The sequence below is a fragment of the Seriola aureovittata genome, chromosome 15 (genome assembly GCF_021018895.1).
Source record: "Seriola aureovittata isolate HTS-2021-v1 ecotype China chromosome 15, ASM2101889v1, whole genome shotgun sequence".
Classification (NCBI taxonomy): domain Eukaryota; kingdom Metazoa; phylum Chordata; class Actinopteri; order Carangiformes; family Carangidae; genus Seriola; species Seriola aureovittata.
Genome location: NC_079378.1, coordinates 8910558 through 8935077, shown reverse-complemented (window position 1 = coordinate 8935077; position 24520 = coordinate 8910558). Strand labels below are relative to the sequence as shown.

Sequence of the window (24520 nt, the reverse complement as noted above, 5' to 3'; positions counted from 1 at the left end):
TTTTAGTTTGTGTCTGGGAAGATTGAGATATTAACTTTTTTACTTGTTTGTTATTAAGTTAATACGAGTGAAAAAATGTGTTAGAGCCAAGTATTTTTTGAGATGTTCAATGGAGTGCCACCCTGGAATAGCTTAAAGGAGGTAAGTAAGTTCTGCTATCGCTACATAGCCAACATTAGCATTAGGAGCTGTTTACTCACCAGTCTAGAAGAAACATTGTGAATCCATAATCAAACCTCATTCCTTTACTCACCAAGAGTTGTCTCCAGTGATGGAAAGCAACGCCAATGTTAACTGTTGTCTCTCTCACGTCTTTTCTTCTACTGAGATTAGCATGCTAACCAGCTAGCCCCGGCTGATCTCGTCACTTTTCCGATAGCAACTCACAGTAGCCTCCAATCAAGAAACCATGGTCAAATAGATAGATAGATAGATAGATAGATAGATAGATAGATAGATAGATAGATAGATAGATAGATGGATAGATAGATACTATCTATAGGTATTTTCTGTCAGTATTTTATGCAGGTGGAAGTTTAATAGTTTTCAAACAAGTTTTGAACAAGTTGCATAGAGGTGATTTTCTTTGTTACATTGGAAACAGCTTGATGCACACAGGAAGTACTAATGTATAAAAGCAGCCACCTCTGGACGTGCATGACAATATAACTGATGTTAAAAATGACATGAAAAGAATATTCAGTTATTGAACCGCTGTCATGGGTGCTTGAATATTGTGATTGTTTTTCCCATGAGCTTTGTGGTGACTGTGGGTTTTGATCGCTCAGTCACATGCTAGGTGCCACTTCTGCTCACTATGCAGGGTCAAAAAAGGTCAGCGAACAGTGGTGAAAAGAAAAATTGATACTTGAGTTGTGTGTGTGTGTGTGCATGTGTATGCGTGCGTGCATGTGTGTGTGTGTGTGTGCGCATGTGTGTGTGTGTGTGTAATCATTGTATAACCTTTTTGTGTCGCAGCTTCAGACATGTTTGTAGCTCACCGACTGGACACTTGTGGTGCTGCCAACACTGCAACATATGCCGTCACACCAGCTGACTGGGCTGCCTTGGCAACAGGCTGCATGTGTGTATGCATGAGTCCGTGTATGTATATGTGTGTGCATATTCATATGTGTGTGTGTGTGTGTGTGTGTGTATCTGTAGCCTGTGACAATGAATGCGTCTGTGCAACACATACTGCCTGCCTGTCTGTGTGTGTGTGTGTGTGTGTGTGTGTGTGTGTGTGTCTGTGTGTGTGTGTATCTGTAGCCTGTGACAATGAATGCGTCTGTGCAGCACATACTGCCTGCCTGCCTGCCTGCCTGCCTGTGTGTGTGTGTGTGTGTGTGTGTGTGTGTGTGTGTGTCCATGGTACAGTTCCAGGGGAGCACAGGAAGTTAAATATTCCTGATTGTCCTGCTGTCGGTCGGTATTCCATTTGGCAAACGCTGTTGGCCGTGTGCGTTGTCCACCATCCAACCTCGATCTGACCTACAACCAAAGGTAAATGTTGTATAGAGTTTATATGTTGTTGAATGCCATTTGCATCCACTCATTACACATACAAGATTAACTTTATTTCTCTCAGTACAAACTTGACACCAGTACTGAAGGGAGTCTTTGGCAAGAAAATGAATGATGATCAGAGTTTTCTCACACTGAGAAAATAAAAGTCACACTGACCTCAACTGTTGCTTCCACTGTACATTAGGCTTGTCTGATGTCAACATAACAATATTAGTAGCACTGGTGTTTACAACTCATAAGTTGTCTGTCTCTGTCCCTAAGAAGCCACTGTACAATCACCGCAAATGAACAGCATCAGATTACATTACATCAGGCCTGATTAGATCTAATTATCTCAGGATTAGATCATCATCTAGACACCTTTTTACCCGGGCAGACTGAGCGCCACGCCAACAGAGAGAAGAGAGACTAAGCCACTTTAATTCACGCTGGTTGTCTGAGGTTGTCTTCGCTCCTGTCGTTTCATTGTGACTTTTATTATCCAATCATGCCAGGATGCATTAGGAGGCAACTCTGACAGAGAAATCTAATTTGACTCACGCTGCTGCCGAATAATCCAAACGAGGAATGGAGGTGTCTCAGGCTCACATTGTGATCACATTGCTGTGTTGCCTGGAGGCAATCCAGCTATGACACACACAACGGCAATGTAAACATACATAAGGAGAGGAATAATGGAGATACACAAGTAAGGAGGAGGTGCGCACTTTCAGGCCTCTGAATGCACCATCACGACAATCAGATCTCAGAAAAAATATGGACACAAGGCCTTCATGTTCAGAAGTTTTGTACCAAGCTACCAGTTAGTAAAGCACCTATTTAATCCTTCCCTTGTCAAACAGGAGACTCAGCTGGTTTATTTCATTATGCAGCTAATTGCCCTTTAAGCTCTGCCAAAGCCTGCTGGATTTTTCCACAACCAAGATGGAGAACAAACGTAGAACGTAGAATGACTTCTTTTTGTACTCAAGGATGGGCAATACAGGATGATGATTGGATTTTGAACTTTCTCATAAAATTTCATCCACATTTGTTATAAATGACATACAGTGTATTCATAAATGCGCTGATTCAATTTCCTGCCTTTTCATTTGATAACCAGGCTACGGCAGAACAAAATTTACAAAGGCTACTCAGAAGTCATCAAGATATGCACTATTCCTGTTTATGTTGAATTTAATATTTTGTAATAATCCACAACCCTCTCTTTGTCTTCTTTCTGGCGGCGCCTGAAGCTGTGCTGATGAGGACGATATCTATCTGATCATGTGGGTACCTGCTGTAAAAGCTGAGCGACCATACGAGCAAATGACGAAAGTAAATGTTACGACCGTGAATGGCTAAACTAACTGCTCACAGTCGTGTCTTTGTAAAGCCTGATTTAGCCTCCACGCTGTGTTATCTCCCTAACGTGGGTGGTGGATCCGAAATTTGAGACTGTAGCTCCTGAGGTTTATCACAAAGGAACATTTTATCAGACAAACTGAGAGAACACCAGCAGCCTAAAGCAAAGAAAATAGATGTCATAATCCTTTCATAGTCATATGTCAAGTTTCTTCGATATACATTGATACCATGCCATAAAGCTTTAAACAGATGCTTTGATGTGTTATTATAGAAACTTTTTCGCTATTACTAACCCTTATTAAAAATCATCCTAGATAGATAGGGACATAAATGTCTGCACCAACAACTTGGCAATCCAGCCCTCAAAACTACAAATGTGAGCCGCATGGATTTATTGTAAGGGAAACATGAATCCACTAAATTTTGTGCCAATACTTAATAATAGTAGTTGTTGAGAGGTATTTAATTGGATAAAGGGATAACTTTGACCTGCTGCTGGTGCCAGAATAAAAAAAACAGAGATCACCTAAATTAGTGGGATTCCTCCTCTGAGCTTCATAAATGTCAGCACAAAAATTCATGGCAATCCGTCCAATAGTTGAGACATTTCTACAAACACACCACAAACATGGCTAAAAACAGTGTATTTGTGCAATTAAAATTGGTCAGAACTTTTATTTGTCGCCATATTTGTTATAAATATATTAATGGTCACTTAATTCAATGTAGTTACTCCTTTAAATGGGTCTTTGTTTGGCCTGTTGTATATTTGGACCTGATTGGGGCTCAGATGATTAGGTCCCTTTTTTGGTCACAAACGTGTAAGAACAAAAGGATGAATCATGCACAGTAATTTATCACACCTCAGGTTAGTATTTCACTGTTGAACTTACTCCTTGAAACATGCCACTGTCCTAAATCACCAGCCGCGAGCAGCAAAGTTATGTAACAAAGATTTGTCTTGGACCTCGGCGATACTCTGGCTGTGAGTTTACATGTGCGACAGTGTAATGCACCGAGTGTAAAGGTTTACATCAAGGGAGATTAAAGTTGTCCTTTTCCAGCAAATGGAGCATATACAATAGGTGGTGAGAGAAAATGAAGACGCATCCAGAAGAGAAGCAAATCTCCATATGACTGAGCTTTACCATAACAAGTCAGGTCTGTGTGAGGGCTTACACACACACACACACACACACACACACACACACGCACAATAAGAGAGAGAAAAGCAGACTCTGGAATGATAAGATATACGAAGCCACCAGTACTGCAGCAGTAATGCCCAAAATTAGTAAGGGGAGGTCAGCTCTAGCTCTACCATCTCCTACCACTTCCCTCTCTCTCCCTCCCTCTCTCTCCCTCTCTCCCTCCCTCTCTCTCTTTCTCTCCCTCGCTCACTCTTTTGTAAAAGTGAGTCAAAGCAGTCCTTTCAACCATAACGATGCTAATTTACGGTTTCATTATGGTTGTGTTGATGTATTAGTACTAAGTTCTGCAAACTGGACGTCGGCTATGGTCTCATGACAAAGTGTTGCATGTTGATAGTAATACTGATAACAAATAGAGTAATTGTCTAATAAAGCATCCATTTCATTACATTACAGCACCTTAACGTCCAGGCAGTGTAGTGTAATGTAATGTGATGAGTTCAAAGACTAAAGTTAAGATTTGTGACAGCACATAGAAGAACTCAGATACTTTTCTGAGACCTCTTTTGTTTCAGCATCGAACACGCCTTTGATTCATCTGTGTCAGATTAGCGCGTGTGGATATTTGGATACTCCCTTTATTCCTCACAGATTTGTCCCGGTTTGGTCAAAATTGAAAGGGGAGTGTGCATGAATCACATAGTTGAATTGGTTGGAAGGCCCCCACCCACCCACCCACCACCCACCATCCACCAAACTCACTTCACCAAGCTCACAATTGTTTTTTCAGCTGCGAAGCCCATCCCGACAACATGATGCTGCTCCCATGCTTCACAGAAAGGATGACACGGGAAAAGGAAAACACAAAGTTTTCAACAGAGCTCTAGTGCTGCTGTCACGTAGCTCTGGGCTCTGTTCTATACATTTTGGATTTGTAAAGCGTTTGCACAAGTTATTGTCCTTCCATCGACATCTCCCATTGCACCGCTACGCTGTTCACACTCTCAACGGTAATCCTCAGAGGGGAAGATATTTGATTTCATTGTGAGATTGGAGCTGCAGTTGTGGTATTGGAGACACGTATGAAAATGCATCTTTGCTGTCTGAGCATTTAAACCACTTACAAACAGGAAACAAAAGGCCCATATACATACATACATACAAATGATCGATATATGAAAACCTTCTGCTCACCCAAAGGAAGCCATTTTCATCACCTATATTTCCCTTGTTTTGTTTTTCACAACAGTCAATCACATGATGACGGAGGTTTTAAATACTGAGTTGTTCAGCACGAATTAACACTGTTTTTGTTTAGCAAGTCAAGTTTTAGATGGGAAAGAGCAAAACAAAGTGGCCACGTGGTCTTAGCTACATTTAGAGCATCTTACACTGAATGGCACTTTTATCCTCAGGGTCAACTTGACCTGAATCTTCACTCTGCCTCCATCCTGCCCTGTGTCTCCATCTCTCTCTGTCTTTTTCTTTTTTTTCTCGTTTGTTTGTTTTATCAGGGAACTGTGACACACTGGAGAATCAGCGAGGGGTTGCAGTTGGAACTGAAGATGCAGGTAATAGCAAATCAATGAAGGGACAATCAACTGTGCGCCGCCTGTCATCCTCCTTTACACACAGCTGGATGTGAATGCATTTAAAAGCTCCGAGCAGCTAAGTCTCTCTAGTAATCATCAAATACGTTCCGTGGTCATATGGGTGGGGGGTAGTGCTTGACAGATAACAGTAAATCAATGGATCAACCAGCAGCGCTATCTCCAACACAGATGGGGCCGTTGAACAGCTTCAAATGGCCAGAGAATTTGAACGGCAGCATCAGACAGATAATAGGGCAGATGTAAGGGTGCAGACTTTGGGCCAGTTCAAGAACCGCGCAGTTGAGAGTAAATCAATGACAAGCCTATTAACCTCTGTGTCAGCTGCTCCGGTGGCTGGATGAAAGAGATAGAAGGAAGAGAGGCTGCTGAAGAAGAAGAAGATGAATAGTGTAAGAAAGGATGTGGGTAGAGAAAGCAGAGATAGAGATTACAGAGAAATGCCAGATAAAGAAAGACAACTTCAAAAGTCTGTGAAAAGAAAGGAGTGCTGGTCAGTGTCTGGAAAAGTCTGGCTCTTTTCTTTTTTTTCCCTTGATCTCTGTCACGTCTGTCTCATGCCCCCCGCCCCAAACTGAAAAATGATGCCCTGCATGGTTATTTGCCTGCAGAGGAGAGACAGCTGAGTAATTATTGCCTCAGTGGCGAGGCAGTGAACCACCATGGTGTGGCTATTTGCAATTTTCTGCTTGTTGGATCAGATGCCTCAGATGCATCTGATCCATGTTTTTGTTTTGTTTTAACTGCATATGAATGAACAATACGAAATACATCAACATAAATGTGACAGTAGTTGGTCGACATCAGACATGAAAACCAACAAAAAGGGGCTGATAGTGCCGTAGTCTTTTAAGTAACTACAGTAGAAGAGCAGGTCTAATATTTTTATTGATTTTCAAAACACGAAAAAGAAAGCAGTGTTTCCTGAACACGGACACTTCACCACGTAGCCTCATCACTCCGATTTTCTCTTTTTTCTTTGACAAACACACACACACACACACACACACACACACACACACACACACACACACACACACACACACCATACACACACACACACACACACACCACAGGGTACCTCAGGCCGCAATTCACACTCTCCAGCACCATCTATTGACCGAGACGTGCACAAGCAGGAGCCTTTACATTTATTCTTTTGTATCATGATCATGCTTCAAAAGTTAAAGCCGCCTCACACAGCAACATTTCTAATTGATCCATGGCTGGAAAAAATATGTTCACAGCGTATAAATAAAACCATAGGAAGAAATACTATCTGAACATAGTAAACACTACATAAGTGTCCGAACGTGTGCATCTTTTACTTCTGCTCAGTAAGAGACAACATTTACTGTGGCAGGTTACACACACACATACAGAAGACGCTGCATTTTATTTTTTAAACCAGAATATGTCATATTACCGCAAAAACATTTTTTGTCATATACATTTCAAACCTGTTACAGTAACACAGATGTGTTGTCTTAGCATACAAGGTCGACCAAAACTGAGTTTCATTCATTTCATTAAGAAAGCCATTTAACTGCCATCACAGTTAATTAGTCTTTCTGCTGATGAAATGCTTTAATGACACTTTGTGGGTACTTTGCCATGATAACTATAAAACAAGGTCACTAGAGGTCACTATAGTTCTCTCAAATGAACTCGTCACACTTTCCACGTGTGTTTAGTCAATAGCCTATTCTTGCCTTCAGTCAGTCTGTGTCGGTAATATTTCACAGCCTGCTGGGGCCTCTAACAATGCTACAGTGAACAAACAACGCTAATAGTAGTCTGATTCAGTCTAGTTCACATATATATATATAAGGCAGGACTGAGGATTCTGCTGAATCTCCTGCTGTGACCTTGATCACAGATATGCAGCAACATGTCAAGTGTATTCTCAGTAACTTGTTACATCATCAGACAGTCAGAAAAGGGTTCCTCCTACATAAATGTGTCTTCTTTCTTTCAGTTCCAAGCAATGGGAAATTATTGTAATTCCAGACAGCTTTGTTGTAAATTTACCCTCGCTATCCCGTTGCTGTTGTGTGTGTGTGTGTGTGTGTGTCGGTGTGTCAAATTACACTCAAGTCTCTTTAGGACAGTCCTAAAGATAGTGACCAGGCAGGAGTGTGATCATCTGGTGTAATATTGCAGCATTCGGATGCAGAAATAAAGAGAGTATAACTGCTACAGCATGACAGGAGGAGAAGAGAAGAGAAGAGAAGTGAAGATTACAACACATTGTACAACTGTTGAACATAAAAGAAGTGAAAATTAGAAAATAGGTGTTAAATCTGACAAACCTGTGTTAAACATTAAAACCATTGATAGTAAAATCAATAAAATGCAAGAGAGAATAGAATAGAAAAGAAAAGAACAATAACCACGTGTCACTATATCATATATAATATATCATCATATAATAGATTAGATCAGAAAAGAAAAGAAAAAGAAAAAAATGTAACATCACTCTTTTATCTTGTGAAATGTGCTCTGCCTTTGCTGTGTACACTTTAAAACATCAAAAACTACTGATAGTCTAACACCTGGAAGCCCAACTAAGCAAGGGAGAGTAGAATAGAACAGAATAGAATAGAAAAGATGACCCAGGCCATCAAATGCTGGATGACAGGGCCCATCGGGACAGCAGGAGGGCTCCCTTGATATTCAAGAACACGGGGATAACTTGATGTGTCTTCTTCAGGACAGAAAACTGCTTCTCTGAACACAAAACCGTACCGGCACATTTTTGTCACAACACATTATCATCAACAGAGTCCAAACTCTAAAGCAAACATGTGCCTCCCCAAAGAAGATGGCATCCTTTTTGTGTACTGTGCACTTCTCCTTTGTTCTCTCTTCCTCCTTTCTGCCCCCCCCCCCTCTCTCTCTCTCTTTCTCACTCCTTCGCTCCTCTGTCGGTCACCTTGTCATGATGCGAGCCTCTCTCTGTCCTTCTTCCTTCCTCCGCCTTCCCCACAGATGAAGAAGATGATGATGATGCCTTCTGCGCCCCGCCAATGCTGAGAGGAAGAGGAGAGGAAGGAAGGAAGGAAGGAGGAAACTAAGGGAGGACGGGAGAGAGAGAGGCGGAGGGGGAGGGAGAGGAGGAAGGAAAGAAGGGAAGGGGAGGGGGGAAGAGAGAAAAACGAGAGAGAGAGGGGAGGGGAAGGGAGGGGGGCTAGTGGATGTAGCTCTAGCTGTGGGCCGGGGGGTGAGAGCTACCTAGCCCGGGCTGCTCTGCCGAAACATCCATGGGTGGCTGTGTCGGGAGCCACCACGACTCCTCGGGCAGCTTAAACGAGAACTCGGACGGCACTGGAGGTAACTTGCAGGGTTTAACAACGTCTTTAATGCCTACTAGCTTGGGGTTTTTTTTGGGGGGGGGATAGGAAGAGGTGAGAGGGGGGGTTCCCCGAGGCTTTCTGCATGTTGTCCTGGCTGGAGGTCTTCTTCCCTTCCCTTATATCCGAGCCAGACAGAGCCGGAGACAGACCCAGCAGCCCTCCCGGGTATCCCCCTCCACACAGCGGGCCTTGAAGCGACAAATGACGCCTCGTCTCCTCGCTACTTTACAAACTGGGAAATATTTACTGTGCGACGCTGCCTCCCTTTGTTCTTTGGTGTTGACTGAGCTAGCCGGCTAAAACGTAGCCTGGTTAGCTTGCTAGCTTTTCTGCATAACAAATATGGGTCACAGACGGCGATGGCATGCAAGGGAAAGCACAGAGGAGAGAGTCTGATTTGAATTAGGTCTGGACTGTGAGACTGCTTTTAGGTTATTCTTCGCATAATGCAAGCTGCACTTGAGAGTATTGTTTGGCTTGTGTTTCCATCACATTTTGTTATGTATAAGCGATGTTGGGAGTATTTTTAGTGCTGCAAAGTGTTGAGGGGGTGTCAAAACTTACGGGGTGCTGCAGCTTTATGTAAAAGGAAGTGTGTTTTTGATACTGCAACTTGGACTGCGGTTATGTTTAGTGTACAAGGCCTGAGCGCAGAGAGCAATAACATGCTGTCCGTCGACTGTGAGCAGAGCAGAATAAATACATAACAGAAGACTGCAGGTTTATCGTGTTTATTGAGCAATAAGCAGTAGTGCATGTATTGAGTAATACGTTACTCAATAATAATGCATTAAATTGTGATGAAATGCTTATTTTTAAGGGTACACCAGTTCTTTTCTGGTGTAGAATAACTTGGATGACTGCTTTCAAACAATCAAGTTGCATTTTGTTTGTGGGCTGGTACAGTGTTACCTTCATTACGTAGTTTACAGAGGTGACACTGATAATTTTGGAAAGAGAGATGGCTCCAGTTTGCATAAAGGTCCCAGTATAGAATTAAACCGGGGATTGCAATTAGATAATATGCATCTTAACCACAAGGCCCATTTTTTTTAAATAGAGATTTCTATTAAGATGAGATGCTGTAGACAACTTTGCAGTGCAGTTTCCTGGTTTGTCTGGTCTGAGGAAAGGGTTCAGCTTCTGGCCAGTGAGTTATTTTTAATCACAGATGGGGAGACAGAGTGGGGCTGGGGGCTGGGGACCGATCTCTTAGAGAGGCTGAGATATAGTGTGGCTTTCTTGATGCCAACCTTTTTTACCTCTAAATATGTTTTGACGACTTGCTTGACTATCTCCCAGACCTCCTACCTGTCTAGATGTCACATAAACAGGTTTTAGGGGTCCCTTTATCTGTGAAATGTGTTGCTACAAGAGGCTATGCAGTGTTAAAACAGAAGCATCCAAGCACCTGGTACTTGACATCTCGCTTGATGCTGACAAGAGACAAGGCAATTAGACCTCAAGACATGTAAATGTATCTGCTTTCACCAAAGCAGGTGTCATAACCAGGTCTACCTACTTCGAGGGTGTTATTTTTTTGTAAAATTGTTACACGCACCTATCCCTATGTATTTTCTTGCGGCTGAAACAGATTATGGGCAGACACATGAGCTGGAAAGTATGCAGGGGTATGAGGACATGGCTGAGCAGTCAGGTTGGCCATAACATAAGAGCCTATACACAGGAATTCATGCATGCAGTTTCATGCTTCAGTTTCATTACATGTTACAATTTTCAGAATATTTTTAATGTGCATAACCTGTTTTCATTTGAGTAAAAAATAAAATCCATTAATTTATATTTATATATGCTCTTATCTGTTTGAGTTTACTAGTGCAACACCTGAATTTCCCCTCACGTACATCTTAAATCTAATCCTGTACCACTGATCCGCTGTCACTCAATTAAGTGCCATAATCTGGTGGCTTCATTAGATATTTTTAAAAAAGAGAGCATTCTCTTTGTGTGAGTTATAGTTATACACAAACAAATAAGGAAAATAAAAGTGAGCATAAACCATCCGTTAGAGTTCTTACTTACTACAAACAGCCAGTTGAAGGTTGGTGTTATCAGACTGTGCCATGTGATCATCACAGTGCATGTGCACCAGCAGCAGGTGTAATGCAACACCTTGATCCATCATCCTTGTCTCTCCACTTCTCTCTCTCTCTCTCTCTCTCTCTCTCTCTGTGTTGCAAACACACACACACACATTCTGTACACAAAACACGTGTATACTCTGTCCTGTACCTGTCGTCCCCTTCAGTGGTGATCCAGATGGTGTTGTTCATCAGCCATTCTGCTGCAGATGTTAGAAGCTATAACGCTAAACCTTTGACTGGGTTTAGTAACATAACACTTCTAGCTTCAGTTCCTCTGTGTGTGTGTGTGTGTGTGTGTGTGTGTGTGTGTGTGTGTGTGTGTGTGTGTGTGTGTGTGTGTGGTGTAAGCTCATGTTTAATCTGTCATTTGGGCTTAGTGTTGTACTTGAAAGACTGTTGATAAATACTAACTCTTCTTATTCCCTCCTTCTCCTTTACTCTCCATCCCTACTCGTCATTTTTATCCTCTGTGAATTCCCCTACCTTCTCTTTCTGATTGACTGATCTTCTATTCCCCGTCTGACTACTTTCTCTTCCCTACATCCACTATTTGTTTCTGTTTTTGTTATTTCCTTATTTTGGTTATCTTTTCCTCACCTACTTTCCCCTCCGCTTTTGTCTTCTTTATCCACCCTCCTGTCTTCCTCTGTCTTTCTTTTCGCTCCATCTCTCCCTTCCTCCCTTCCCAGTGGCTCTAGGGCGTAACCAGCCCCTGAAGAGAGAGCGGCCTAAATGGAAAAGTGACTACCCAATGACGGAGGGCCAGCTGCGCAGCAAGAGAGATGAGTTCTGGGATACGGCGCCAGCGTTCGAGGGCCGGAAGGAGATCTGGGATGCGCTGCGGGCTGCGGCCAGCGCCTTTGAGAGCAATGACCACCTGCTGGCTCAGGCCATCCTTGACGGAGCCAGCATCACACTGCCGCACGGTAACACACATTTCCACAGTGGTATACGCAGCAGATAGTGTTTGTTTGTACTCTCCATGAAATTTCAGTTGGGTGGAGGGGTTTGGTTTGTGGAGGACATTACAGTTGATGATTACCAAACTCAGGAATTTCAACTCCCTCTTTCCAAGATCCCTAGAGAAACTAAACTCAGGAAATCAGCTGTAGAGAATTTGTTTTGTTTTTTTTTTACAGGAATTTAGATTTTGTTTTTTTGGGTTAGTTTTCATGAGAATCGAGAAAAAAAAAAAAAAAAAGAGGCAATTAAATCTTTGGAAAAACATTTTTGATATATAATAGCGTATGATGCACAACTGACAGTTTCTTGCCAAAGTTTTTCAGAAACTTTGGTGCACAGTCTCAGAATAGCCTTCATGCCTCTCCAGCTTAAAAAGTAGAAGCAAACCCCATGATGAAGCAGCAAGTTCAAGCACGTTTATGAATGGTTCATATTGCTTATCTGGATGAAAGAGAGAGCTGTCAATCATCTATTGTCAAAAAAAGAAACATCAGTTTGAAACTAACACATCTATGGACCTACAAAACCATGATAAGATAACATTTCTGCCAGATCATGACAGACGTTCCTGCCGCTAGACAGCACATTGATAAAGAAAGCTAAAGGTTGTAGTAAAGCTTCGCCAGGAAGTGTCTTATACTTACTCTGTAGTTTCATCTAATGTTGAGCTTCATAAACAGGTAAACTGTGACACACATTACTGTTCATTTGTGTTTGGGTGAGCGGCTTCTATTTGCTATCTTACACAATAATTGACTTTTTTTAGTGAATATGGATCTAATTACAAGCGTCTACAGAATTCAGCCTGCAGTTAAAAGGAGTTAAAGATCCTCTAAGTGTATCTCAGTGACCGCATATTAGAGCTTAGGCCATCACAAGGAACATCCTGAGAGAAGGAATCGGTAAATAATAAATGGAAAGGGGCGTGTCCTTGGTCTTCTGAAAGTAGGATTTAAAGAAGTAATCATTCACGTAAGTATAACAAAGATAGAGCATCTTTTAAAAAAAACACACTCGAGAACGTTCGCATAGAACAAATCAATATAATTGACATGGCTCAGATTCAGGAGGCCAAACAACGCTGCTCTGTAATTATAAGCTGCTTGTGGATGTGCGTCATTCTCTTTATTCCTTATTCATTTCACCTCAGAGTCATATTACCTCAACTGAGGAAAGGAAGGGTCACCTTTTTTGTGCTGAAATGTTGTTGCCGTAGTGAGTTTTGGAAGGTGTTGTGTTTTGTCCAGATGGTGGCATTTTCGGTTTCCACTGTGTCTTCAGACTTTCATGTAACAGTCCAGAAGTGTTCTTGTTTTTTTTTCATTTTTAGTGAAAATAAACGCCATTAGCTATTTTAACACTAATAAAATAAAAAACAAGCTGAAATGACTGGCTTGCTCTGATATAAAACATGTTCATGTCCATAAATAACATGGTGGTAAGCAGTAATTATGATTCATTTCATGTTTATTAGAAGTAAATTATTTCTGAGGGTCTGGCCGGTAACCTTCGTTTTATCACAGGTGAACTCCCCTGTATGGAACTGGGGGGGGGGGGGGGGGTATTCAGTTAATGGGCCACACTAAATCTGAATGTCTCAAAGATATAAAATTGCTTCACCTGAATCAGATTTGGGAGGAACAGTTACCAACTGATCCGTTTTTTTTTTATTGCATGTAAACGTTGTCTGTGTCTTGCCGTGCTCCCTTCCTCTCAGTAGTTTGGCCAGGTCAGATCAGAGCCCGCTGGGCTGCAGCTGTAGATTCCCCAGACCTGATGTCACCGTTGCTCTCATCCGGCACTCCAACTACAAAGAGCAGTCAAATCGCTTTTCACCACTCGCAACCTAATGCTTCGCCCTTTTGCCTTTTAAGACTTTAAGAGTGACGGTAATGGTTGGTGTCAGATCTTAGTTTTGGTTTTCTGTCGCCCCCTTCTTTGTTTTCAACATTCCACCTGATTACTCTTCATGAACAATACGTACACACGTTCGCTCCACCACTTAGCGGATGAAAAGCATGTGAGCAGCTCGGTGTAACTGGTGATCAGTTTCCAGCTGTGCAAAAGGTGATTGTATTTTCATCATTTCATTACAATTCATCCTGAAGGGGACATGGATGGCAGTAATTGTGACATATCACTTCAGTCCACTAAAGCGAACCTCGTGGTGGAAGTCCGTAGACTTTGACTGTATGAAAATAGAAATGAATGGCAATCCAACCAGTAGTTACTCCATTACTATAAAAAAAAACATATTATATAGTGGAGACGTCGCTGTTGCCATTCAGGAAATAGAACTGAGTATTTAAGGTTTTTTTTTTTTTTAAACTCTCACTTTGTTCATAATGGAGATTTTTCACTCTCTTCATCAGATGCATCAATTGATGGGCTCATTTTTTCACTGTATATAATTCGATTGGAGGCTAACTTGATCCGTGGTCATCAAATGTGTCTCTGTGAAGCGGATTCACGTCTTTGTACGCATGATATCATTGTATTAACAACAGACTACTTTTATGTCGGTCATGCAGAACAGGACTGAAGCAAGAAAGCATTACTCACGTAAACAAATGTGTTTCTCGCTTCGGTAAAATCTAACCTCTTTAATTTGGTGCAGGTTTGATCCCTCCTCACAGGGATGTTTTTCAATCTGAACTCTACTCTTGATTCATAATGAAAGTCCACTACCAAAAGCATTAGCACCACCTGGAATCCATTAGCATTCTGCAGCTGAAAGATAAACACCAAGGTGAAAGCCAAATGGACAAGAGGAAAAAAAACAAAAAAGCATGTGAGAATTACGGACAAAGAGATTTATATCCAAATCATGTTTATACATTGTCAGTGAACTTTTTACGTTTTTACATTTATCTTGTCTTTATAACAGCCTTTTTAGACATTAGCTATGACAGCTTCCACATTTTCAACTCTCTGTCTCTGCTGGTATCTCTCTGTTACATGAAAGGGATTTAATGCATTTGTAATTCTGCAGTTGGGTGTGCTGACATATCGACACACGTCAGCCGTATCAGAAGCTGTTGAGTCTCAGTCATCAGATTCACTTGAACATGTTGATATTTCAGTTATGTTCCTGGCAGCAGAGAGCTTTAATACTTTAAAAACATGCTTCCCAGTGGTGTCACTGTGTTGGTATGCCAGTAAATTATTTGGTTGCATAAGCTGAAAGAGTTTTCCTAGATATTGTTAAAAGCTTTCTCACGATCCGCAGTAAAGTATGTTGTTATGGGGCTTGAAGTAATTAATGTAGTTCAGTTCACACCAAGTGGACTGTGGTGAGGGCTGTTGTCATCGGCGTTACTACACAGTTCAGCTTTAGACACAGAGTAAGTGAAGTGCTTGCTCTCTGCCTCTCACGCTCGCTCTGGTAGACCATGTCCTGTGGCGTAGAGCGGCCTTAGCGTTCTCACCTTGACCACAGCAGCCGTCATCTAGAGCAACGTCATGTGGGCCTCTGCTGACTCATCTCAGCCTCGCCTCGTACCACAAACCCGCCTTCTCTCTCGAGTGGCTTGTGTCTCAGTTTGAGTCATGAAACAACAAAAAAGCACTGGAGAAGTGGACTTTTTTTTAATCCTGCTCTTTAATTATTTGGCTCTAGTTTTAAGTGTATAAAGGGCGACATCATTACTGTCTTCCCAAATCAGTTAAGGGACAAACAGGCTGTTTTTTGGATTACTCTTAAAGGTAAAAAAAACTAAGGCAGGTAATCCTTGCAATAAAAACATCTTATACCACAGTACAATTACTTTGTGTGTTCAGGTATGAAAAGCAGAGACGAACTATAATGCGAGCGGACCTGTCTGAAATCCCCCTGACGACCCCTGGGGTCCCCCCCCCCCCCGCGAATACCACAGTATCAAGTTTCTGTTTTCAGAATAATTTGACCTCTTCACTGCAGCTCTCTCCACTAACTCTTTACTCTCACTGTGTGAATCACAGTGGATCAGCAGAGTTTTTTAATGTAGTACTCCAGCAGGCGCATGACACTCCCTTCTCTCCTGCTTTCACTCAATGGTCTTCCCTCTCAGGTCTTGTTATCTGTTGAGTCCTACTCTCATTTCTCCATTTCATCTTCATTCTCTGAAATGTGAACTGGTTCTTGGCTTTGTTAGATGGAAAAATGATGTGAGTTTTTAACCTTCTGTTTATGAATGGACACATTTATTTCAATACAACATAAAAGTGCCAAAAAGTTACCCGGCTCAGAAAAAAAAAAAAAAAAAAAAAAAGTTCTACCCCAAAACTAACCCAGAAACTGACTCACCCAGAACAGTCATTTGAAGGGTGAGGTAGAGGGACGATAAAATGTTCCCTTTTGTTTATTTTCTTTTATTGGAACTTCCCAGTTAAAAGCTAAAAACTAAAACTAATCTGGCATATTCACCATAAAGATGTGTACACATTGTTTTGTTTATATTGATATGTGGGTTAATGTTAGCCGTGACCTGCTTCAGATGATGGTTAATAACTGAGTATACACTGTATACCTGCATAAAGCCATGATGAGTACAGTAGATCATTACAGCCGGTTGAATCCTGTAAACTGACAATGTTTCGCTTTTTTTTATGTGAAATAAGTGATTTAGTTAACTGGGTTAAAATAGACTTGTTTCTCTGAGACTAGTGACCTGTGGCCCACCACACCCTCAGTGTGAGAGGCTCAGAGCCTCCTCTCTTCTGATTGGCTCTCTGAACTGTTGTTACTAGAGCTCCAGGAAGAAGCCTGAGAGAGGAGATGCAAAATGACGTTGAGATGGTTTTTGGTGTTTAAAACCACAAATCTATCTTCTTATGGATCAACATTTTAAACATTAATTAATTTTAAACATACATTTTAAATTAGGGGGATAAAAAGCGTTAACACTGGTTTCCTTTCTTCCAGGAGCTCTGACTGAATGTTACGATGAACTGGGGAATCGATACCAGCTGCCGGTCTACTGCCTCTCTCCTCCCGTCAACATGATTGAAGAGCGCTCTGACGAGCCTGACGGTTCAGATCCGGACTCTGGGGCTGCAGACCCGTCAACAGGCAGCGCCAGTGACCCCGACTCAGGAGGGGAGTGCCAGCTTCGGCTGCGGCTCTCCACGGGTCGCGACCTCCGGCTGGCGGTCCGCTCCACGGACACGGTGGGCATGATGAAGCGTCGTCTACAAAGTCAGGAGGGCGTGCCTGCCACAACCCAGCGCTGGTTTTTCTCAGGTCGGCCACTGACAGACAGACTGCGCTTGGACCAACTCAACATCTCCAGGGACTATGTAGTGCAGGTCATCCTCAGCCAGCCGCCACCGCCAGAGCCAGTAACTACAGCAGGACATATACCAGAGGCGTCTGGGTCAGTGGCAGTGGAAGGAGTGGCTGCATTGCCCCAGGAGCCCACACCAGTGGAGAACTAACTACCCCAACCTGACAGCCTGGAGGTGGGCTGGCAGTATAAAAGGAGGAGGATAACGAGGGAGAAAAAAATAATAAAAGTTGACTTTTCTCTTTTGGTTTGCACTCTTCTTCTCTTCTCTTCTCTTCTCTACTTTCTTCTTCTCTTCTCTTCTTTCTTCTTCTCTTCTCTTATCTTCTCAGTCCGTTGTTTTTGCTGAGAAGGGCTCTGTTTGGGCAGACGTTGGCTGTCTGCTGGAGCAAAAGGACTCTTGAATTGAGAAAAGACTCCTTTTGGTTTTACACGTTAAAATTTTGACCTTTTTGAAGTCTTTTTAACTGTTCCTATGGAAACCAAACAACAAAAAGAGAACTTTGTCAGATGGCTCAAAGGGTTTTCTTAGCAACACTGATGTTCCAATGTTTCTGTGTTTCACTTTCCATTCAAGTTCTGCTCTCTGGCAAAGCTGGGTCAACACAATTCTGTTTATGAGGCTACAGGGTTATACATATACATTTTCAGTAAGGACATTTTTAATGCAGATAGTTTAACAATCATGACGGTTATTCAGGCAGTTTACTCTTAATAATGTGTGAATCAAATCATCAATCATCACTTCTTCACCTGCGGATTAAGTCAGTATGCTAACAGCTGTAAAAAGGTATTCTATTTGGTATGTCTAGTTAGCAAACAGAGGTGCCCTCCCTCTTGACAAGAGGTTGCAGACAGGGTGCGTGACTGGATTAGATATTTTATTTCACTCTGCTTCACAGAACAATCAGAGTAATCATGTAATAAACGTTAAGTAGTCGGCCTGTGTGTGTGTTTATGTGTGTGTGAGTGGGTGTGAATAAATGTGTGCGCGCGTGTGCGTGGATGTTCATATATGATCGACTCCACTTCATGTGGCAAAAGGATGGACGTCAGAAACACAGTTACATATTTTGATTAAAAATAGAATGTTTTTAATTAAAATTGATCATTGTTTCTATTCCTTGATCCTTGTCTACTTGTTTGTTTTGAACATTTTCATGTCGTCTTTTTACTAAAAAAACATAATCAGATCGATTCAATTTTATTTATATATCACGAAATCATAATACATTACTGTAATGTGTCATAAAGTAATGCTTCACTGCCCAACACTGGACACAAGTGGTTTCAATCTTCTCCTTTCACTCTTTTTACTTGAAAGAAAGTGAATAAATATCAAATTATTCCCTTAAAATCCCAGCTATGATATATTGGCCAATAATGATACAACAACAATAAGCTAATATTTGTCATTAATAACATCACAGCTGATTTACCGGTTGAGCTCTATCTCTCACAGGAAAAACATGGTATAATAGAACTGCTTCCCTTTTCCTTTTGATTTCCTCCTTTACTTATTACAACTTCCTTCTTTTAAGGCTGCTCATCCCAGCTACACGGAACAGGGAAAATTTCTTGAAAAAACACTATGATGTAAAGAGGGCTTCTCAAGAGAAGAAGCCATTGTGAGAGTTGCATTTGAAAAAAAGTGCGGTGTCATTCAGCCAGTGATGGAATGAGGAACTTGTCCGCCCGCGAGGAAGCTATCTATCCATCCACGCAGACGTGTGTAAACTGAGCTCTTGAGTGTGAATGTAGAGGAAGAAGGCGAATTAATGACCCACATTGATGGTAAAAAAAATGTCACTGGTAATGTTTTATATCAGGCAGAAGGGAAGTGGATACGGTATATGGTCAGTGAGGTATTAATCTGAAACAGGTTAGTGGCTTGTTTTCTGGAAATACCTCTGAATATGACACCTGCTTGCGGTTACAATCTCAACATTTCATTTTCACTGCTCGGACACGCACGGCAAATGTCAAAAAATAGGAAAATATCTTGTATTACAGCATTGTGTGAATTTCAAATGTGTGTTAGGGTTTTCTTTTTTGTCAAGTTTCCAGTTTGGGACAAGTGTATGGTAATAAAGTGAGTGGAAATTTGATTCAATACAAAGGTGAGTATGTTGAGTTGAGTAGTACACCTGCCTTGAGCGATACTCATCTATTACCTTTTTCCACCAGTACATACGTAGCAATGTTGAATGAAATGAAACCTCTATAACTATCATTACATTTGAGGTGTACTTACAGGAAATGGCCTAATATCATGACAGGTAGAACTACAGTGGTGTAGTTAAATGTTAGCGTTATATATATAAGAGCAGAGTGAATGATGGAAACTCCTCCATAAATAATATTACTCGACAGGTAACTTCCCAAAATTGGTATTTACAAGTTTTTACTGTGTGCTCAAAGATGTTCACAAAACGGATTCAAATAGCCTTCAATGTGATTCTTTCCCTTTCATTTCATACTGACTTTATTCTCTTTTCCACTTCCATAGAGGTGTCAACATTGACACTTTTACTTGTACTTTTTCCTGAGAACTGTCATGACCATTTTCTAGGGTACCTGTTGAGTTTCCAGTGATGCACCATCATATGCAAACAGATATCCAGTTCCCTTTCCCAGAGGTTTCTGTCTCTTTTGTTATCCTGACTTCCCACACATTGTGGCTGCACAATCACACACACGCTATGTCACAATGGAATATAGTATAAATGTGAATAACACTTTTGTCCTCAACTTTTGTCATCTTGCTCATGACTGAGTAAATCAAAACCAATAAAAGATGACTGAGAATCAGGTGAAAAACCACATCAATCTGTTCCTCACATTTATTCATGATTCATTTTATATTGTCCTCGTGTCTTTTGTCATCAGCCCAATTCTCAGGTGGTAACACACACACACACACACACACACACACACACACACACACACACACACGGGAGTTCCACTTCATGTTGGGATTTTTTAACTGCCGTGCATAAATACAGCCGCAGCCTGCTGAGTACAAGCAGACAAGCTGAACACATCTCACTTCTCTGGCGTGACGATCAGCTTTCATCAGCAGTGAGAATTTTGGATCAAATCCACTTGTCAAGGTAAGAGCTACCATGCTCACACTCATTTTCTGTTATTCATCCTGTTTTTTTCTTTGTTCTTTTTTTCCTCTACAACAATTTATTTGGTGTGTATTTATCTCAAAAGTAACACCTGTTTCTGACATTAGCTTCAAACTTTTATAAAGTTAGGCTTTCTCGAAAGAAAGTGATATATTGTTGGTATAAAAAAATATTTATAACTTCAACACAACTGAATTAGAAGATGATTTTCTCATTCAGTTTGAGACCATTAAAGCATCTTTGGAAAGTACTTAAATCCCAGTCTGGGGATTGGGAGTCACTGAAGGGGACCTGAGGGGTCATGAGACTAAAGCAGATAAATCTTTTTGCCACACAAAGTTTTTTTTTTTATAAATTACTGGCCAATTTTTGTTCAGCATCCTAAAAATATATTCCAGTAAAAGAAAGAACAACAATCCATGGTTGAACTGGTCGCAAACATTTAGACATATACAGATGAAACAGGGGGTCATGAATAGACTTTAGTCTACTTTATTTTAAGGGGTGATAAGCCAAAAATTATTCTGTTGTCACTCTACGACATTTCAGGGAAAATATTGTTTTTTTTTCATATGACTTTAGTTAATTTTCAAATTAAGACTTCACTTGTATCTTTTTACACAACATGAAGAATACCCTTGTTATGGTTGGATAACAAATTAACTGGCTGGTGAAAATCCATATTTGTTATCATATTTATGCTCGTTGGAGAACTTCATCCATATATGATAATAAATTCAGCAGAACAGTCAAGGTTTAACTGAATATACCTTCTTCTTTTTATGTAGGTGCCCAAAATTAATTAATTATAAGTTATGTCTTAGTCCCTGTACTATACTAACTTGTAGTCCTTCTTCCAGATGAGTTCATTGCTCCTCATTGTCATGTATGCTGCACTGTGCGGTGCCAACACGGACAGCCAGCAAGAAAACATAGAGACTCTAATGGATAATGGTTGGTAACACCTCCTACACCTCTCTGCTGACTATTCAGCTTCATTGCCATTCTTCTCCTCACCTCACATGAAGTAAATGTTGATTCAAGCCTGACTGTGTGTATATCTGTGTTTTGCCTATGATTCAACTAGTTCTGGTCCTGAGGGTGCCTTATGGTCAGGGCAGCATGGTGTATGTTCCTCTGACCTGTGGAGAAGCTTATCAAAATCAGCCTGTGACTTGGAAGAAAAATGGTAATTCAACTGATACTATTATTGTAGATACTAGATCTACTACAACTGGTGCTTATAACAGTACCTGTGCCAGTATGCTAAGTATGATATGATACCATACCACACTATATGATTAATCTTTAAAAAACAAATGTATTTTTATTCAAAAGTAACATTTGTGACACTTTGAATCACTGACTTTGCTGCTTCATTGACTCATGTCCTTGTCTCAGGAATGGAGCTTAACCCACCTCTGCAGGGGAACCAGATCAAGGTTCTGGTGGAAGAGATGAACGGAGGAAACTACACTTGTCACCTCAGCCCCAATGGAGAGTACCTCAACCATACTGTGATCCTGGTCCAACTGGACCCAGATAACAGGACAGTCATACTGGAGGAAAAATCCCCCGAAGAAGGTAAGATAAGGTAGATGCAGAGAGCGAGGCAGGAGGGAAAATTACACAGAGGGTACATTCACACTGAGAGAGATAAAGATTTGTTGTGTTACTAACCTAGCAAAAGGTATTTCACTGGAACAGACATGGGATAGATGTCGCTGAATGCCTGAGATAAGAAAGATGGTGTGAGAGGGAGATAAGATGGGCAGAAATAGGCAGAGGTGGAGGGCTGTGGCCCAAGAGGAGGCAACACTCAAAAGATAACAGACAGTGGGGCACACGAAAAGAGATAGGGAGGACCAGAGAACTGAATAGAAGAAAAAAATGATGATACAGCAGCATGAATCCAAGAACAGGGAAGGAAAAAAAGAACATTAAAATGGAGAGACAGCAAAGAAAGTAAGACGGCACAGTATGGTGTGGTGATACTTTAATATAATTGCTGTAGAATAAACACACTGGGCAGGCTTCACATCCATCATCATATTGTTGGTGCTATAGTGATTCTCAAAAAGACTCCAACCCTGTTGCTTCTAGTCTCCAAAAGGATTTTCTTATAGGTCAAAGCTTTTTCTTTTCTGCTTTATTGACAAAACTATACAAGTTTTTTTTTTTAGGCCTTTTGCCACCTTTTACAAAATGGAACAACCTGTGAAAGCTCCGAAAGCGTTAGCAGTCATTGTTCTGAAAAAACATCATCCCCTCTCTCCGGTTTTGTGCCTTAAGTCAATGTTTTTTGTGGCTAATTTGAAGGAACAAAAATCTATATACAGTGAAGAGGCTAATATGAAACCAGCAATCTTCTCCTCAGCTGTCAGGCTGTGTTCGCAGCAATTATAGTAATGTCCTAAAATTGGTCTCGCAATGATTTATTGATATTTAAATAATGGGATCTTCAAAAGAAAGTGCTCTGAAACAGAGAAAAGAGAGACATGAATTGTTAACAGGAAAATTAAACACAAAGAGAGCGAGGGACTCTGGAGCTCTAACAGAGTTTCTGTTCCCCCAGGTCACATCCACTGTTCCGCATCAAACTATAAAGGTGCCTTCGACTGCACCTGGACAATAACACAATCCAGATCCAACGCTGCTGTGCTCCTGGTGAAGGCAGAACGGTGAGGACAAAAACCAAGCAAAACAAAAAACCACTCAACTCATCCTCCTTATTTCAATCAGGAGTATAGATCAGCAGCATTATCTACAACCAGCCAGGGTATCTGGTATCTCATTCACAAAGGAGCCCCCCGATGCTGAAATATATATGGAACATTTCATTTATAAGGCGAAGATTACAATGTTCTCCTGCTTTAGATAGTATTGCACCAACCACTCCGTCTTTGTCTGCAGTCATCTGGAAAAGATACCATGTGAGCTGAACGCTGATGGATCAGGGGTTCACTGTGATTACGCCAGCTGCCCATACGGAGAGGAACAACAACGCATCTCCCTCACCGTTTACATACACAGCTACTCTCGCCTCGAGTCCTACACAAAGGTTTTCTACCTGAGAGAGATTGGTAAGTGTTTGTACAGTACTTGTCAAAAAGAGGTTTCGGCAACACGTGTCATGATTTGTTTTTAGGTAGCTATTGGAATGTAATAATACTTATGTGATTATGTGACAATATTTTCATTCATCCACCTTTAATCCTTTCTGTCTTGTCCTCCCCCCATTTCCTTTTCCCTCCATTTTTCACCCTCATTCTTCTCCCTCCTCACCCTATTTTAGTGAGGCCAGAAAAACTCTCTCACCTGCGCATCAGTGAGGGGAAAGTGTTCAGCTGGAGCTACCCTGACACGTGGGAGACCCCCGTTACCTACTATGGCCTGCAGTTCCAGGTCAAGTTGGTCAACCACGGACATTCCTGTAACAGCGATGAGCACATAATGGTAATCAATACATGCATGATTTATACCAGACTCAAGTTACTCTTCGCTGCAGTAAAAATTCAGTTACTGACTTCCACTTTAACCACAATGCTTTTTCTCTCCTCAGCAACATAGCATCACTGACGACACCAAGTATGAGGTTACAGTCAAAGCCAAGAAGTATGTTTTCTGTGTGCGAGCTCAGGACAGGCACACCAGAGGGCCATGGAGCCACTGGAGCCAATGCACGTGAGTATATTACTTTGATCATGAAATGTTTTTAACTGGGTTTGTTACCATTTATAATTTATCCAAATCCTCACTGTTTCATTTCAACCTGTCCCATCTCCAGAGTGAACAAACAGGACGTGCACTGCTAGCTGTTCCCCTGGGCTGCAGCCATAAGAAGAAAGGATAGACAAAAAACTTTTTCTAAATCCCTTTTCTTTTCTTTTTTTTTTACTTTTCATACATTTTTTAGAGCAAACCACACAAACAGGTGCTGTGCTTTGTGATTGAATGTACAGTATTTATTTTTCATTTATTCTAGGTGCATCTAGGGACCTAAAATATTTTGTAAAACCAATTATTTTTATATGATTCCTTTATGCTTTTTGTAACTCTTCAA

At 41.2% G+C, this 24520-nt stretch overlaps 2 protein-coding genes across 2 annotated transcripts; both read left to right on the top strand.

Annotated features, from left to right (window-relative positions):
- Positions 1-8809: 8809 nt before the first annotated feature.
- Positions 8810-18451, top strand: ubtd2 (ubiquitin domain containing 2). The gene is made up of 3 exons (XM_056398031.1): positions 8810-8968; positions 11786-12022; positions 16963-18451. Exons 1-3 carry the CDS (start codon positions 8899-8901, stop codon positions 17472-17474), a joined length of 819 nt encoding a protein of 272 aa, XP_056254006.1. The 5' UTR covers positions 8810-8898; the 3' UTR covers positions 17475-18451.
- A 1908-nt stretch (positions 18452-20359) lies between these two features.
- On the top strand, positions 20360-24469 carry LOC130182714 (interleukin-12 subunit beta-like). Its single transcript, XM_056397828.1, has 9 exons — positions 20360-20436; positions 21318-21411; positions 21545-21646; positions 21859-22041; positions 23033-23138; positions 23371-23540; positions 23753-23913; positions 24020-24141; positions 24245-24469. The coding sequence occupies exons 2-9, from the start codon at positions 21318-21320 to the stop codon at positions 24270-24272; spliced, it is 966 nt and encodes a 321-aa protein (XP_056253803.1). The 5' UTR covers positions 20360-20436; the 3' UTR covers positions 24273-24469.
- Positions 24470-24520: the final 51 nt, after the last annotated feature.

What these genes read in the sequence shown, in the direction of transcription:
- ubtd2 (XM_056398031.1), top strand. Translation starts at nt 8,899, where the DNA reads ATGGGTGGCTGTGTCGGGAGCCACCACGACTCCTCGGGCAGCTTAAAC. An exon ending in GAACTCGGACGGCACTGGAG is followed by an intron (nt 8,969 to 11,785) that starts GTAACTTGCAGG and finishes CTCCCTTCCCAG; the next exon opens with TGGCTCTAGGGCGTAACCAG. An exon ending in CAGCATCACACTGCCGCACG is followed by an intron (nt 12,023 to 16,962) that starts GTAACACACATT and finishes CCTTTCTTCCAG; the next exon opens with GAGCTCTGACTGAATGTTAC.
- LOC130182714 (XM_056397828.1), top strand. Translation starts at nt 21,318, where the DNA reads ATGAGTTCATTGCTCCTCATTGTCATGTATGCTGCACTGTGCGGTGCC. An exon ending in TGTGACTTGGAAGAAAAATG is followed by an intron (nt 21,647 to 21,858) that starts GTAATTCAACTG and finishes TCCTTGTCTCAG; the next exon opens with GAATGGAGCTTAACCCACCT. An exon ending in AGCCACTGGAGCCAATGCAC is followed by an intron (nt 24,142 to 24,244) that starts GTGAGTATATTA and finishes TCCCATCTCCAG; the next exon opens with AGTGAACAAACAGGACGTGC.